Genomic DNA, 18,016 nt, shown 5'->3' with positions numbered 1-18,016 from the left:
TCATTGGCATTTCCCATTTCTCCTATATGCATAATAGAACAATGAAAACCTATGACTTTGTTAGATGTATTTATTTTGGGATTGGCTAAAAAGTTCATTCAGGGTTTTCTGTACAATGGTACAAACTCTTGGGCCAATCCAATACTGATTTAACAAATCAGTGTGCTTTTAGGGGCCATTATTATAACTTAATATTCTCTATGAATTACTTTCCTTTTATTCTAAGTTATAAAGTATTCTTTGGGAAAAATTATTGTTTTATTTTCAACGAATAATAAAGTTATGTGCACAGATATATTATTTATAGAAAAACAGAAAAATTAAAGATTTGCTTTCTAGTAACACTGACCTAAAATAAAATCCTTGGGCTTAACCTAGCATGGTGATTTAGTTGCTCAATCGTGTGTGACTCTTCGTGACCCCATGGACTGTAGCCCACCAGGCTTCTCTATCCATGGAATTCTCCAGGCAAGAACACTGGAGTTGGTTGCCATTTCCTTCTCCATAACCTAGCATAGAATATAAGTAATAGTAGTAGAATTAATCTAATTAAAGAACTTACAGTACTAAACTTTTATCATCTGAATTCCATAGTTGATTTCCTTTTTCTATTTTAAGCTCCTTGTAATAAGAATCAGAATTCAGAGATTTCTAGAGTCAGGGAAGTGGATCTCTAGGGCTCTGAAACCATTTGCGAATACTTAAGCCCCCCTCAAGGCTATAAATTAGGCCCCATCTCTGAGTATAGCCTGCTACAAATATAACAACACAAGCATTGTGAGATCTTTTTCCAGAAAGAAATATTCGGGGAAGGAAGAAAAACTTTTCTTAGTCCTATGAGAAATGCAGATAGAACGGTAAGTGTGGTTAAGGTAGAGGCTTAGCACAGAGCAAATCAATACAAGAGAGATCTAAGGCTTCAGGTTTGCATGAGCTTATATTTGTCAAGTAATTATAAAATATATACTTGAACATAAGTTTGTTATACAAGACTCAAAATGTTGAATTTTTTCTATCATTGCTTACATTTCAAACATTTCCATCGGATCTTACTTGGTTTTCTTTTTTTTTTAATGTCAGTTCCATCATAAATGCTGTATCTTTCGTTTCCACTTAAATTGAAATAAAGAACCGTATTATAGCTGTCTGGTATCTTTCTAACACTATGTATTTACTTATAATTATTCACTGGCGAGAACTAATATTCAAAATGGCAGCCAGAAGGCATTGCATTTTCTTTATTGACACTCATTTCTCTATAAGAGAAGTTTAAGCATTTCTTTCACATGTCATTTTGGCAGTGTTTCTACACTGTTAACTCAGTCCTGCCTTTCAGCATACCTCCCTAATTTAATTAAAGCCCAATCCCATAGCTGTTGTGTGGAAATTACTCCCAGGAGAGTCCTCTGCTTCAGTTTCATAGAACAGTTAATTTATCTAATTTGCAGTGTCTCATTCTTAAAGTGCCATAAATCAACATAGCACATCCAGTAAGAATCTAGGGGCTCTGTTGGGAGGGGCCTCCTACATTGTCAACCTGTGTTTTTCAATCTGAGTTTCTTAGAATCCATTTTGAGAGACTGAGAAAGGATGAGGAGGGGGTGGATGTGCAGAAACTCCAAACAAGAGGCTCCCTGGTTTAGTGTGAAAAGATTTGAAGGTGATAGTCAGAGGAAAGTGTGGAAGGCGGGGGTGATGGTTAACTACAGCCAGTGAGCAAGTCTGAGGTGAAATCTGGCTCTCCTTCTTACTAGCTATGTGGTTTGAGGAAATTATTTTATCTTTTTCTTTGTCTAAAAAATGGGCATAATGGTATCATATATGATTATTTCCAGAATTAAGTGTAATGTGCACGTTAATTGCCTGGAACACTATAGGTGTTTAGTAAATAGATACACTAAGATTGTAATAACAATGATAATAATAGCAGTAATACTACTAATGTTAATCTAGTTCCTAATATTGAATACTGCCAAAATGATACTGAACATGATAACTTTTAACCATTATTAAGCCATTGAGGAGAATCTGTTTTTAGGGCTTCCCAGGTAGCTCAGCAGGTAAAGAATCTGCTTGCAATGCAGGAGATGCAAGAGATATGGGTTTGATTCCTGGGATGCAGATACCCTGGAGGAGGGCATGACACTCCAGTATTCTAGCCTGGAGAATCCCATGGATGGAGGAGCCTGGCAGGCTACAGTCCATAGGGTCACAAAGAGTCAGACACAACTGAAGCAACTGAGCACACACATACTATGACTGTATACTACCTCAAAATGTAAGCTTACAAAAACATGTAGATCATGGTCCAAAGAACTATAACTCTAAGAATATACAGTGCAGTGGAGTTACTATTCATCTCCATAACTATGTGTTTGTTTTCAAAGCCAATATTCATAGCCTAAGGATAGATTTTTAGACCAATCCTGTTATCATAGTTGAGACATCAAGATATTAGTTCCAACAGAAGACCCCAGTAGTCCCCAAAGGATACTCATGCTGTATCCTGAGGGGCGCCACATCCCCTAAATCGTTAATCAAAGACAGGTTAGGAGTTGAGGATCCTGGAACTAGAAGCTTCCTAGCTCTGCAGCCTCAACTTGCCTCATGCTTGGTTTCCTCATGTATAAATTACATTATCTTCTACAAAATAGGGTTGTCATAAAGATTAAACAAGATAATGTATGTAAAAGCAGTTAGTGCTGAAGAAGTGTGCCATAAGTGTTTGCTACTGAAATTATCTTTAATAATAAAAAACAGGGCTAATTGGCACTAGAATCTGCAACGAGAAGGGGGTTCACACTTGGTGCTCTTTGGCTGAACTCTGGCTTTAGGATTAGAATGTAGATGTAAAAGGCTCAAGGGCAATTACTTTTTGGAATTTATCTTAAGGAGAAAAACAACTACTACATAAAAATTCAGCCTAAAAGTTGTCCAGAGCAGTATAATTTATGATGGTGAAAAACTGAGAACAGTAATAAGGGATAATTAAAGATTCTAATTAAAAATAAGCTTGTAGATTAAATTAATAGCAATATTTATTCTATATTGTAATTTTTTTAAAAGGCAAGTTCTAAAATACCTGATTCAAAAAATATTAACATTTTAATCTGGCTAGTATACACAAAGATGTCTATATAATTCTCCACAATTTTCTACGTTTTTTGTAGAACTTTTCAAACAAAAACGTAACTTTAAAAATAGTGTAATATAGCAGTATACTGTAATTCTCACAACATAAAACTCATCAGACTTTATTATTATAATCCTTATTCGTTTCCATCATCCCCAGTAGACTGCAAGCAAGTACCTTCTTTGTCTGTCTTATTTTCCCTAGCCCTGAGAACTATGCTCGAACATAAGAAATTCTCAATAAATATTGTGAAAAGACACAATTCTATTGTGTAGAAATAAGACTGAAAGGATATATAAAACAAAGGCAGCCTCACTTATCTTTGACTTGTCTCAGGCAGCGGGTTATGGGTAATGCTTATTTTCTTTATCATGATTTTTTGGGACCTTTAGGGGAACTCCTTTCAGATCTTGACTTCATTTGATTAGGTCAGTGCAAATTAGTTATTTATTTGTAAAGACATTACAGAATTTTTTATTCTTTACCTATATCGTCCAGATGAATTTGTAGTTGTTTTGACTTTTCCGTGCCCAGTACATTTGAAGCTTGGACCCAAACCAAATACTTCTTTCCCTTTTGCAATGAATCAGTGGAGATGTTAATGTAACTTGAAGTGAGATATTCTTGCTCTTCTTCTGTCTCTAAACTTAACAAAAAGAGAAAGATTATGATCACCAGTTATGTTGAAGAAATTATTCCTCAATTTTTTGATGCTGTCTTTTTAGCTTGCTTACAGAATGCACTTTCACTTTAAAATGAACCAAAATTTGTTTCATTTTTGAAAACATAATCAAGGCCATCCAGGGTCACGGTGTGACTTTCATGGGCCCTAAGCACCTTTACCTTCATAAACCCCTTTTGCAAGTAAGATTAAAAAGTTTGTATATGTGTAGGTATGTTTTTCATATATATATATATATAATGTTTATATTTATATATATATACACAATATATATATATATAAACATTTTATATATATATATATATATATATATATATGCAAGCTACTGCCCATGGGGTCACAAAAAGTCATGACTGAGCAACTGAGCATACATGAGCACTTATATGTATATATATATAAATTATGTTTTACAACTGTTGATACAAAAGTAAATATATTAATGTCACATGTTAAAACACTTTCTTTGGCCTAATGGTTCATTTTTTTCTTGTGATTTCAAGTGAAATTAAACATTTTCATAGACTTCTGAAGGTATGGCAGGCTCTGAGTGTGCCTATTGTGCCTCTTTGGGGAAGTCAGCTCTGGACATGGTTTGAACTAAGTGAGCTCCCTCTGGGAAGTGGCATTGCATAGGAGTTCCATGCAAAGGCTTTCTAATAAGGAATGCTAACTTTTGTGTTAAATAAGTATTCAAATGTGAAAATAAGAAAATGGCAACTGTGTAAGTAGTAAGTAGGGCATCTTTGAATATTTTTCAGTTAGAGAAAACCACATACATGTTCTTAATTGGTTTGTGGCTAATTCTTTCATCACACATATTGAGACCACAAGTCAAAATGGAAATGTATTCTCAGACCGACATTAACTATAGCTACTAGGTAATTTAATTCTTCTTTTAAAGTCTACCCTCATATTAGCACCTAGACCACAAAGCACTATTTTAGATGAAAAATCCAATCAAAATGACTGACTAAATTTTAGGACAGTTTTTGCATACAACTGTATAGTACAAAGTTTCAAAACATCTTCTGTGTTTTTCCTGTGCTAATTAATATATATAACAGATTATTTGTTGCAGGGGAATTAGTATGATTTATATTTTTCTGAAGTTTCCATTGCACCTAGTCCTCATTGCAGTTAATAGATTTTCTGTAAACACTGCTGATTTATGGTGATAATGATAAACAGTATCTTTTAAAATTTAATCATTCATTCAAAAGTTATTTAACATTTAACACCCACTATATTCTAAGCACTACTTTAGACACTGGAGCTACCATAAAGAACAAAAAAGGTTAAGTCTCAACCTTTGTAGAGCACACAAATACATATATATATGTCTTGTGTTGATAAACATTCAGAAGGAAAAAGGAAGGGGGTTAGGAAATGCTAGGAGTAAGGGTGAGGGGGGATCTTTTTAGGGAGGAAGATAAGGGAAGACATGTCTGAGAATCTGAGAAGGTAGTAGGGAGCAGTACAGAATCAAGAATTATGCCTTTCTGGAGGAAGCACATTGTAGGTGATGTGCAAAGGTCCTGAGGCACGTCCTTGTCTGTCCTGTTCAAGAACAGTAAGGAGGTCATTAAGGTTTGATAGACTGAAGGAGATGGGAAGGGATGAGATGAGATCAGAGAGTCCTAGATGAGAGGAGATTTATAAGGCACTGTAACATCACATAGAGCCGTGGAAGGATCTCTGAGTGAAACAGGAGACTGAACAGAGGAGTGACATCTGAGATGTGTGTGTGTGAAAAGGATTACTCTGACTATTTGTGAATAATAGACTGTAGCAGGGCAAAGGCGGAGGCTAGAGCACCAGTTTACTAACCCCGGTGAGAAATGACGTGGCTTGGATGAGATAGTGAAAAGTTAGTTTTTTAAAGATAGGTGCAATAAGTTTTTCTGTCAGTTGAATGGGGGCATAGTAGAAAGAAATCCAGGAGGACTCCAGTGATTTTAATTTGAATATTGCAAAGGATGGAGTTGTTATTTACTGAGATAGGGAACGTGAGTCTGAGGAGAGGGAACTTAGTATTTGGTTTTGAAAATACTAGCTTTTGGACATTAAGAGGAAACATTGAGTATGAAGTTAGGTAAAATTTGGCTGCAATTCAAGAGAGATATGGAGATATGGACTGGAGATACAGATTAGGGAGTTTTACACCATAAATTTGGTTGAGATCTTTTAGATAATGAATGTAGATAAATATAATAAGAGGTCCTAGGACAGAGCTCTGGATCACTATTCAGTTCAGTTCAGTCTCTCAGTCGTGTCTGACTATTTGCGACCCCATGAACCACAGCACGCCAGGCCTCCCTGTCCATCACCAACTCCTGGAGTCCACCCAAACCCATGTCTGTTGAGTTGATGATGCCATCCAACCATCTCATCCTCTGTCATCCCCTTCTCCTCCTGCCCTCAATCTTTCCCAGCATCAAGGTCTTTGCAAATGAGTCAGCTCTTCTCATCAAGTGGCCGAAGTATTGGAGTTTCAGCTTCAACATCAGTCCTTCCAATGAACAGCCAGGACTGATCTCCTTTAGGATGGACTGGTTGGATCTCCTTGCAGTCCAAGGGACTCTCAAGAGTTTTCTCCAACACCACAGTTCAAAAGCATCAATTCTGTGCTCAGCCTTCTTTATAGTCCAACTCTCACATCCATACATGACTATTGGAAAAACCATAGCCTTGACTAAATGGACCTTTGTTGACAAAGTAATGTTTCTGCTTTTTAATATGCTATCTAGATTGGTCATAACTTTCCTTCCACGGAGTAAGTATCTTTTAATTTCATGGCTGCAGTCACCATCTACAGTGATTTTGGAGCCACCAAAAAAATAAAGTCAGCCACTGTTTCCCATGAAGTGATGGGACCGGATGCCATGATCTTCATTTTCTGAATGTTGAGCTTTAAGCCAACTTTTTCACTCTCCTCTTTCACTTTCATCAAGAGGCTCTTTAGTTCCTCTTTACTTTCTGCAAGAAGGGTGGTGTCATCAGCATATCTGAGGGTATTGATATTACTTTACTAGAATAAAGGAGAATTGGCAAAAGAAACTGAGAAAAAGCATCTAGGAAGAACCAAAAGGGAGTGCTGTCCTGGAAGATCAAAGAAGGAAGTAAAAAGTTAAGTTAAATGTTCCTGATAGTAAATCTGCTGCTGCTGCTGCTGCTGCTGTGTCGCTTCAGTCGTGTCCGACTCTGTGCGACCCCATAGACGGCAGCCCACCAGGCTCCCCTGTTTCTGGGATTCTCCAGGCAAGAACACTGGAGTGGGTTGGTGTTGTCTTCTCCAATGCATGAAAGTGAAATGTGAAAGTGAAGTCACTCAGTCATGTCTGACTCTTAGCGACCCCATGGACTGCAGCCTGCCAGGCTCCTCCGTCCATGGGATTTTCCAGGCAAGAGTACTGGAGTGGGGTACCATTGCCTTCTCCGGATAATAAATCTACCCTTCCTCAAAAGGAAGGTCGGAATTGAGAATAAACTGCTACATCTGGCAATGGGGACATCATTAGCAACACTGATAAGACCTGGAAGTGGAGGGCAAAAGCTTGACAAGATTAAAGAGAGGATGAAAAGAGAAGTAGAGGTGGAAAGGAGAAGGCAATGGCAACCCACTCCAGTACTCTTGCCTGGAAAATCCCATGGACGGAGGAGCCTAGTGGGCTGCCGTCTATGGGGTCGCAGAGAGTCGGACACGACTGAAGCGACTTAGCCGCAGCAGCAGAAGTGGAAAGTATGAACAGCTCTTTTTGAAGAGAGTACCATATGAAGGAGCAGAAAAATAAATTAGTGGGAGGGGGTGCCTAGGGAAGGCAGACGCTACAGCATTTTGAAAGCTGATGAGGAGATCCAGTAAAGATGGAAAAGGTGATGATACAGAAGAAAGAAAGGAACATTGCTGGAGCTTTGTCCTCTAGCAGGCAGACAGAGAAAGATCTAGTCTATAGGTGAGAGCTGACCTCAGGGCAGTGGTCGTTCATCCACATTAATAGAAGGGAAGACCTAGTGTGGGGTACAGATGTCAGTGTATCAGCAGATGAGGGAGGTTGTGGTATTTCTTATTACGCTTATTTTCTCAATGAAATAGGAAGTTAGTCATCAACAGAGAGGAAGAAGGGGGAGAAGATGTTGGAAACCAGAGATGAAACAGTAACAAAATAATTGCCTGGTTAGTGGGGCAATGACTTGACCAGTGAAGTGTCACAGGACTACTGGGTAGCTATCTGGGCTCAGCTGAAGTGAGTGATCATGAATATAAAGTAATATCAGTCAGTAAATTTGTATTTGTCCCCAGCCACAATTAGCTCTCCAAGCACTGGTGTAGAACCAGTGAGCAGATGGATTTTAATAAATGAACTGATTTTTAAGTCCTAAAAGAACTCAGTAGAAATATAACATCACAGCCTTAAATATATTTGGAATTATATCTAAGAACTCAGTCTGGCTATCATGAATATGATTATGGAGAGAAACATGTGGCAAAAGCAAGCAGGTCTTATGAAGTAGAAGAGTAACAATTGATTTTAGGGGTCTTATTAAAACTAAAAGACCCTATTGGTCTTGCATGGTACCTGAAAATATACTATTGGTGTTTTTCTAAATAGTTTATGAACTTGTCATGCACAGAGATGTTGTCTATTTTTTAAAAGTTTTCTAGCATTTAACATAGTTCCAAGAAGGCATGCAATTCTAAATAAGTATTTGTTAAATTGACTTGAATAAAATAGAATGAAGGGCCAATACGTACTCATTTTCATTCAACAAGTATTTACTGAGTACCATGACAGATATTGCAAGAGCTTCCATGATAAAGAAAGAACGTATTTACATGAAGCTGTTGAGGGTAACAGGACAACAGTAAGCAGTGAAGGAGGAAACAGACAGAGCTGGACTCCATCTTAGGCCAGGCTGTGAACATTAGGCTACATGGATGGTCACCCTCCCAATGGACTCTGAACTTTGTGCCCGGTGTCTATAGAAAAGAATATGCTAATTATCTCTGTAACAGAACAAAGTCGTAAATTCCATTATGTTTATCAGGATATGACCACAGTCCTATTGATAAATGTCCACTGTTTATCTAGTCTTGTGACACATGAACCATGGGCTAACTTTGATCGTATCTCTCTTTCACCTTGTCCAGACTAGTTTCTAGGAATTTGGAGAGGTGGGTTTGAGCAAGTACACTTAGGGTATATAAGGTTTTCACAAAAAATGGTCGGGGTCCTTGGCTAAAAGGAGACTCTGCCTTAGGCCCGCCGGTGTAATAAACTGCCCTCCACTATCTGCACTGTCCTTCTGAGTGAGTTTGTTTCCCTGAATGGGTGGCTACAACAGTAGATACTTAATAGCAGAGGGTTTTTTGTTTGTTTGTTTGATTTGTTTTTTTTTCCTATCACCACCCATTGGTGCAATACTTAGCAAAATACAAAGGGGTTGAGAAGAGTATGTGAAAGGTCATGTTTGTGGGGTCACCACAGAAGTCCTGTGCAGAAAGAAGATTCTTGAAACAACATAGACACAATTCCTCTGCTCTACAACTTCAACCCCACACCATCTGGGGGCCCTGATGGCCCCAGTGCTCCCATGGAGGGAATGCCATCTTTCTGCCACTGTGGAAACAAGTAGGTGGGCTGAGGTTAAATGCCTCTCTCTGTACATGATTTTACTGGAAAATAGAACCACAGGAGTTGGAAGTGAAACTTTGCAAATGCTGATATCTATGCAACTGCCAAAGTAGAAAATACCCTGAGAACTCAGAACCCTGAGTTCTCAGGGTATTAAAAAGAAGAACCTTTTTAAATCTGATACTACCTCAACCAGAAAATTCATTATAAGTCATCTTTTTCCTAGGGGGGAAAGGCCTTAATCATTAGTTAGAAATGGATTTCTGTAATTTTTTTCAGTTCATGGATGTGTTTTTAATTAATTGTAAGATGAACAGATGTCTGTTTTCTTTTCCAACTTGTATGTGGTTACAGGAGCTCATTCTTTGAATTTGCTAGAGGAATATAATGGCAACCCACTCCAATACTCTTGCCTGGAAAATTCCATGGATGGAGGAGCCTGGTAGGCTGCAGTCCATGGGGTCACTAGGAGTCGGACACAACTGAGCAACTTCACTTTCACTTTTCACTTTCATGCATTGGAGAAGAAAATGGCAACCCACCCCAGTGTTCTTGCCTGGAGAATCCCAGGGATGGAGGAGCCTGGTGAGCTGTCGTCTATGGGGTCACACAGAGACGGACACGACTGAAGCGACTTAGCAGCAGCAGCAGCAGCAGCATATTCATTTTTATACTATCACTTCACATCCTTTATGTCCTTTTTAAGATACAATAAAATTCCACTAATCTGGGCTCAATTTATTTAGAATTTGGGTTAGATTTGCCTAAGCTTGGCTATAATTTACTCTCCATTTCAGAACAGACAGTGAAAAAAATACCTTTTTAATATATAGGACCTTGTGTTATTATTATTCAACTTGATTGTGAAGGAAGGATACAGGAAATGTCCATTCCTAGTTATGAGAACGATCACTCAACACATGTTTATTGAGCATTTTCTAGATGCCAGGCCTCATCCCAGGCTAAAGAAATATAGCAGTAAACAAAGCAAGCAAAAATTCTTGCCCATATTGAGTTTATGTTTCTCGTTTGAATGACTTTAAAATGAGTGACTTTACTATTGATGTATGTACACCAGCTTGAAAATTGGTCTTACTTATTAGACCACATTTGACATTCCTTCTAGATAGTCATCTGTCTAAAGTTATTGTTGCTTGAAAAGAAAGTAAATAAAGTTATTGCTTACGATAACCTGTAAATGATCATTTTTATGGCTTTACATTCATTTTCTCTTCCAAATCAGTCAGGTTTTGATTTTAGAATGAATCAAAAAAGTCTAGAGAGTCAGTCTTGAGTTTCACCATAATGTTCTAACACTCTAACATCGTCTTTTTGTCAATTTCTAAGTATTTCCTATTTGTGAGCCTTTTCTTATAATTTGCTTTCTTATAAGTTTTATAATACTTAGTTTTGTATTACCTATACTCATTTCTCAGGAGGCTAGGGTTTAGCAAAGCTAAACAAATTTTCCAAGGTCACTCAGCTAGCAACTGTGGCAGATACTGTTAGATTACTGAACTGCATCCACCGTACTCCTATCCTGGGTTCCCATCCAGATAGAGTAGATGTGTAATTCAATTCTGGCCAATGAGATGCCAGTAGAAGTCAGTGGGAGAATTTCCTTTTCCCTTCACTACTTTCCTGCCTGAAACTTGGATGAGAAGCCTAGATGTACAGCATCCAAGGACTAGGGTCAATGCTCTAAAGACTGCAAAGAAGAAAGATAGAAAGAGCCTGGGTCCTTGGAGTACAATTGAATTAACACACTAGCTCTGCACTACTTGATATAAATAAAGCCTTGTCTGTTTGGGTCATTGCACTTGGGTTTTCAGATATTTGTACCATTAAAGTCTTCTAACTGATAAGTCTGTGAACTGGAAATCAAACATTAAAGTCTAAAGCTTCTGCTCTTTCCAATGGATATTTCTGACATTTTACTCTTTAATGAACCTAGTCTTTAGACTTTTTGAGTACCAAGAACAATTTCAGTCCTCATAACTACTGTAAGTAAACCTTCACTTGACAAAGTAGACATGTCCCTCAAAAACCACCATGTACAAATAATTTAGACATTTATAATTGTCAATGCATTAATGGCTTTTAAAGAGATGTATAATAGTCTTATAAAATTGTGAGAACATTTTAATGATACTAAATAGGAAATTATGGGTGGTCGACAAGCGTTTTTTAAGAAACATATTTTTTCAAATTGTGTTATGTCTACTTCAAGTTTACCACACAGTCTCATTGCTAGGAATCTGAGAAGGCATATTAGCAAGATTTGAGAGAAGTAACCCATACTCACTACGGTGACAATAATCAACAAGATAATAGCAAATATTGACAAGAATGTGGGGAGGTTGGAATCCTAGATGGGAATGTAATGGTGTGGCTTCTTTTTTAAAATAATTTTTTAAATTAACTAATTTATTTTAATTGGAGTATAATTGCTTTCCAATGTTGTAGGGGTTTTTGCTATATGTCTACATGAATCAGCCATGGGTGCACATATGTCCCCCATCCTGAACTCCCCTGATGTGACTTCTTTAGAAAACAGTATGGCAGTATAAAAATGGGCAGAAGACCTGAATAAACATTTTTCCAGAGAAGATATACAAGTAATCAACAGGCACATGAGTAAATGCTCAACATTGCTAGTCATTGTGTGCATGCTCAGTCGCTAAGTCATGTCTGACTCTGTGATCTCATGAACTGTAGCCCACCAGCCTCTTCTGTCCAGTGGATTTCCCAGGCAAGAATACCAGAGTGGGTTGCCATTTCCTTCAAGGGGTCTTCCTAACCCAGGGATCGAGATTGCATCTCCTACATTGGCAGGCAGATTCTTTACCACAGAGCCACCTGGGAAGCCCAATGCTAATAATTAGAGAAATGCAATTCAAAACAATAATGAGAGGGAAAGCCCTGTGGTGATTCCTTGGTTAGGAATCCAAACTCTCTGCCAAGGGCCTGGGTTCGATCCCAGGACAGAGAACTAAGACCCCAAAAGCTACATGGCAAGATCAAAAAAGCCCAACAGCTCTCCCTTCCACCAAATACCAATGATATATCACCTCACACCTGTCAGAATGGTTATTATCAAAAACTCTACAAATAACAAATGTTGGCAAGGATATGAGTAAAAGGAAACCTTAGTATACTTTTGGTGGGATTGAAAATTGGTGTAGCCATTATAGAAAACAGTATGGAGTGTCCTCAAAACACTAAAACTAACATATCATTCAGGAATTCCACTGCTGAATATATATTGAAAGAAAATGAAAACACTCATTCAAAAAGAGACATGCATCCTGATGTCCATATATATACAATGGAATATTATTCAGACATAAAAAAGAATGAAATTATGCCATTTGTAACAGTGTGGTTGGACCTAGAGAGTATTATGCTCAGTGAAATAAGTCAGACAAAGAGAAATCTCTATTTTCATTTATATGCAGAATCTAAAACAAATGTATATGACAAAAAAAGAGATAGACTCACAGATATAGAAATCAAACTAGTGGTTACTAGTGGGGAGAGGAGAGAGGGAAGGGGCAAGATAGGAGTATGAGATTAAGATACAAACTATTATCTGTAACATAAATAGACATCAAAATATATTGTATAGCATAGGGAAATGTAGCAATTATTTTGTAATGACTTTAAATGGAGTATGACCTAGAAAAATATTGAATCATTATGTGGTACACCTGAAACTAACAAAATATTATAAATCAGCTATACTTCAATTAAAAAAAAAACAGTGTGGCAGTTCCTCAAAAGTTTAAACTGACTTAGCATATGACCTCACCTTCGTGGATCACAGCCTTGTTGTGGCGAAGGGGCTTGCGTAACTCATTGAAGCAATGAGCCATGCAACGGAGGGCCATGTAAGACAGACAGGTCATAGTGAAGAGTTCTGACAAAACCTGGCCCACTGGAGTAGGGAATAGCAAACCACTCCAGTGTTCTTGCCTTGAGAACATATGAACAGTACGATAAGGCAAAAAGATATGGTATAGGAAGATGAGCCTGCCAGGTCAGTAGGTGCCCAATATGCTACTGAGGAAGGGCAGAAAAGTAGCTCCAGAAAGAATGAAGAGATTAGACCAAAGCGGAAACCATGCTCAGTTGTGCACGTGTCTGGTGGTGAAAGTGAAATCCGATGCTGTAAAAAATGATATTGCATAAGAGCTGAAATTTTAGATCCATGAATCAAGGTAAATTGGATGTGGTCGAGCAGGAGATGGCAAGAGTGAACACTGACATTTTAGGAATCAGTGAACTAAAATCAACGGGAATGGCAAATTTAATTCAGCGGACAATTATATCTACTACTGTGAGTAAGAACACCTTAGGAGAAATGGAGTAGCCCTCCTGGTCAACAAAAGAGTTCAAAATGCAGTATTTGGATGCAGTCTCAAAAACAACAGAATGATCTCAGTTCGTTTGCAAGGCAAACCATTCAACATCACAGTAATCCAACTCTATGCCCCAAGCACTAATACCAAAGAAGCTGAAGTTGAATGGTTATATGAAGGCCTACAAGACCTTCTGGAACTAACACCAAAAAAAGATGTCCTTTTCATCATAGGGGCCTGCAATGCAAAAGTAACAAGTCAAAAGATACCTGAAGTAATAGGCAAGTTTGGCCTTGGAGTACAAAATGAAGCAGGGAAAAGCCTAGCAGAGCTTTGCCAAGAGAACACACTGGTCATAGCAAACACTCTCTTCCAACAACACAAGAGATAACTCTACACATGGACATCACCTAACGGTCAATACTGGAATCAGACTAATTATATTATTTATAGCTGAAGATGGAGAAACTCTATACAGTCTGTAAAAACAAGACCAGGAGCTGACTGTCATATCATCAGGCTCATATCATCAGTTCCTTATGGCAAAATTCAGGCTTAAATTGAAGAAAGTAGGGAAAACCCCTAGACCATTCAAATATGACCTAAATCAAATCCCTTATGGTTATACAGTAGAGGTGATAAATAGAGTCAAGGGATTAGATATGGTAGACAGAGTGCCTGAAGAACTATGGATAGAGGTTCGTGACATTGTACACAAGTTCAGTTCAGTCACTCAGTCGTGTCCGACTCTTTGTGACCTCATGAATCACAGCACGCCAGGCCTCCCTGTCCATCACCAATTCCCAGAGTTTATTACTTTCATTCAATTATTGATTTCAGTTTTAAAGCTGAAAGTCCTGTGTCCTGATAGCTCCCAAGCCAGGGAAGATGGTTGGTATATATAGACACCAAATTTAAGATTTGGGGTTCATTATTAATACTATCTTCCATGAATTTAGTGCTAACTCTGGATCTGGTATTACTTTGCTGACAAGGTCAAAGGTATGGTTTTTCCATATGTGGATGGAATATGGATATGAGAGTTGGACTATAAAGAAAGCTGAATGCCAAAGAATTGATGCTTTTGAACTGTGGTGTTGGAGAAGACTCTCGAGAGTCTCTTATACTGCAAGGAGATCCAACCAGTCCATCCTAAAGGAAATCAGTCTTGAATACTCATTGGAAGGACTGATGCTGAAGCAGAAACTCAAATACTTTGGCAACCTGATGCAAAGAACTGACTCATTGGAAAAGACCCTGATGCTGGGAAATATTGAAGGCAGGAGGAGAAGGGGAAGACAGAGGATGAGATGGTTGGATGGCATCACCAACTCAATAGACATGAGTGTGAGCAAGTTCTGGCAGTTGGTGATGGACAGGGAAGCCTGGCATGCTGCAGTACATGGGGTCACAGAGTCAGACACGACTGAGCGACTGAACTGTACTGATGGACCTGGCATGGTGATTCACACTTTAAAAGTCAAATTCCACTTAAACAGAATTAACCTATCCATTAGGTTCTATTTTCAAGCCTATTTTAAAGATAAAGAAATGACAATATGGAGAGTTTAAGTGCCTAAATCCTAGAAGGAGGAGAGAGCTGAGATTCAAGCAAAGATCCTTTTAAAACTGTGCTGTATCACATTAGGTCCTTGCCCAGTCACCTCCAATGAGTAAAAACAGCATAAAGATTATGGAATATATTACCTCACAGGGTGAAAATATCAATGGCCTGAAAAGTGTTTTGGTGGATTCCTTGATCGATATTAGGGAGTTGGGGATAGTAAAGATGCATTTAACATTTGAGGCAGATTTCTTGGATCCCTGCTGGAGGCACAGCACTGGCTGAACTGGAGTGGAACTGCTCAGGACAGACTGTTGAGGAGGGAACCTACCTCTTCACGTACACCACATACTTTGTGTCTATGTAGGTGGGCCTCCCAGGGTTCCAGGTACAAGTCATGTTGCCTGAATATTCATAAATGACACAGGTTACTTTGTCAGGTACATCTGGTGGATCTGCAACAAAATATATCACTTAGGAGCCACCACAGAAACATCAAGGTTTTTTATAGTTAGTTGATAATCAGTCCATATTATTTGGAAAACCAGGTCAATCAGCATTTGCCCCATTCCACCCCTTCCAGCTCACATTCCAGCCCATTTTGCCCTGAAATGTTGCTGCTTTCCTTCACATACTTTACTATATTCCCTCTTTGGGGATACTAAGGTGATCAAGTTCCTCCCATCCAAAAGAATTCCGCCCCAAATTCTCTTCCCTCAGCTGTCAGTATATCTTTCTCCTTTTCACAATAGCTTTTTTCTTTTTTAAAGTCCATTATGAGTGACTGAACAGACCTTAACTGAACTGATACTGGTCTTTTTCCTCAGTTCCCATATACTTTTGAATCCCAAACAATCAAGATTCAGACCCACAATTCCACCAAAACCACTGTTGTTAAGGTCATCAGTGACTTTCTAATCCACAAATCCCATGATTTCTTTATGGTCATCATTGAGCTTGAATCTGCAGAATTTGCTATTTTGGTCTTTCCCACCTTGAAATCCAACCAGTCCATTCTAAAGGAGATCAGTCATGGGTGTTCGTTGGAAGGACTGATGCTAAAGCTGAAACTCCAATACTTTGGCCACCTCATGTGAAGAGTTGACTCATCGGAAAAGACTCTGATGCTGGGAGGGATTGGGGGCAGGAGGAGAAGGGGACGGCAGAGGATAAGATGGCTGGATGGCATCACCGACTTGATGAATATGAGTTTGAGTGAACTCCAGGATTTGGTGATGGACAGGGAGGCCTGGCATGCTGCAATTCATGGGGTCGCAAAGAGTCGGACATGACTGAGCGGCTGAACTGAACTGAACTGAACCTTGAAATCTCTCTGCCTTTTGGCTGTTGTGAATGTGTTCTCCATGTTTATCCTCAACTCTAGCATTCCAGTGTAAGGGGAGCAGGTTTGATCCTGGGTCAGGGAACTAAGATCCCACATGCCTCAGGGTGAGGCCAAAAAGAAAAAAAAGTTTGATAGTCATACATACATACTCAACCTTTAAAAGAAAGGAAATTCTGACCCATGCTACAACATAGATGAACCTCGAAGACATTATGCTAAATAAAATAAGCCAGCTACAAAAGGACAAACACTATATGACTCTATTTATAGGCGATGTCTAGAACAGTTGAACTCACAGAGACTGAAAGTAGAATGGTGGTGGCCAAGGGTTGAGGAGTTGGGAGAAATGAAGGGTTGTTGTATTGGGTACAGAGTTTCGGTTTTGCAAGATGAAAAAAGTACTGGAAATGGATGGTGGTGATGGTTGCACAATGAGGTCAGTGTGTATATACATCACTGGCATTCATAGAACTGTACACTTAAGAATCTTTTAGAAAGTACATTTCACTACAGGAAAGAAAGATTAAAATTTTTTAGGCATTCACAGAATTCTATTTCTAGTTTCTTTTTCTCTCTTCTCCCATGCCTTCAACTCTTTCTCTGAATGGCCAAATTTTGGAGAATATTGTTAATTTTTGACTGCCACCATCCTTCCTTTTAAGAACTGACATCTTCCTCATTCCTAACCTCATCCCCACTCCAACCCTGTGCCAAGGGGTGTGCCTTGACACACAGAACTGTGCCCTTGACCTAGTCTGCCTGATCGAGTATTTCCATTGGGAATGAACCCATGACCCAAGATAAACCAATCAAAATTATTCAAGGAACTTTTTCTGGGGCTACTGTAGAAGATGTGCTTTCTCCCTGCCTTAATTTACTGTCTCTGAGTGTCATGTAAGCTATAGGCTGTTGATGGCCATCTTGCTGTCATAGTGAAACAGTCTATTTAACAATGAAGCCAGCACAGGGGAAAACAAAACTCAAGAGATGAGAAAAGATGAGAGAGTTCTGTTGGAGCCCTTGGAGCCTCTAAAGCCTATGAAACCCCAACAAATATAGAACAGCATCTGGAATTTTCAGATACATCATCCAGTAATAAATTACCAAGAATCAAGATCAAAAAAGAAGTATGGAAATACTAAGCATTTGCCATATGCTCACTTTTTAGGGGTGGCTCTCTCAGCTTGTGCCTACTTGTGCAATACTGCCTGGGAAACTGATTACTCAAAAAATGATATGAAAAATGAAAGGATGAAACTAATACAACATTGTTAATCAGCTATAAAATAAAAATTAAA

The 18,016-nt window shown here is 38.6% G+C and overlaps 1 protein-coding gene and 1 long non-coding RNA gene across 2 annotated transcripts in view; one reads left to right on the top strand and one right to left on the bottom strand.

Annotated features, from left to right (window-relative positions):
* LOC132659276 (uncharacterized) overlaps nt 1–18,016 on the top strand; it is a 652,410-nt gene that overhangs the window by 515,748 nt on the left and 118,646 nt on the right. The window lies entirely within an intron of this gene.
* Nucleotides 1–18,016, bottom strand: part of IL23R (interleukin 23 receptor) — a 63,776-nt gene that overhangs the window by 35,344 nt on the left and 10,416 nt on the right. The window contains exons 4-5 of the mRNA XM_004003558.5: nt 15,705–15,828; nt 3,619–3,779 (exon numbers count right to left, since the gene is read on the bottom strand). Coding sequence (XP_004003607.3) covers nt 3,619–3,779; nt 15,705–15,828 — 285 coding nt within the window. The remainder of the gene's footprint in view (nt 1–3,618; nt 3,780–15,704; nt 15,829–18,016) is intronic.

This window comes from Ovis aries, chromosome 1 (genome assembly GCF_016772045.2).
Source record: "Ovis aries strain OAR_USU_Benz2616 breed Rambouillet chromosome 1, ARS-UI_Ramb_v3.0, whole genome shotgun sequence".
Lineage (NCBI taxonomy): Eukaryota > Metazoa > Chordata > Mammalia > Artiodactyla > Bovidae > Ovis > Ovis aries.
The sequence above is the reverse complement of the archived record's forward strand: the minus strand, read 5'-3'. Positions and strand labels throughout refer to the sequence as shown.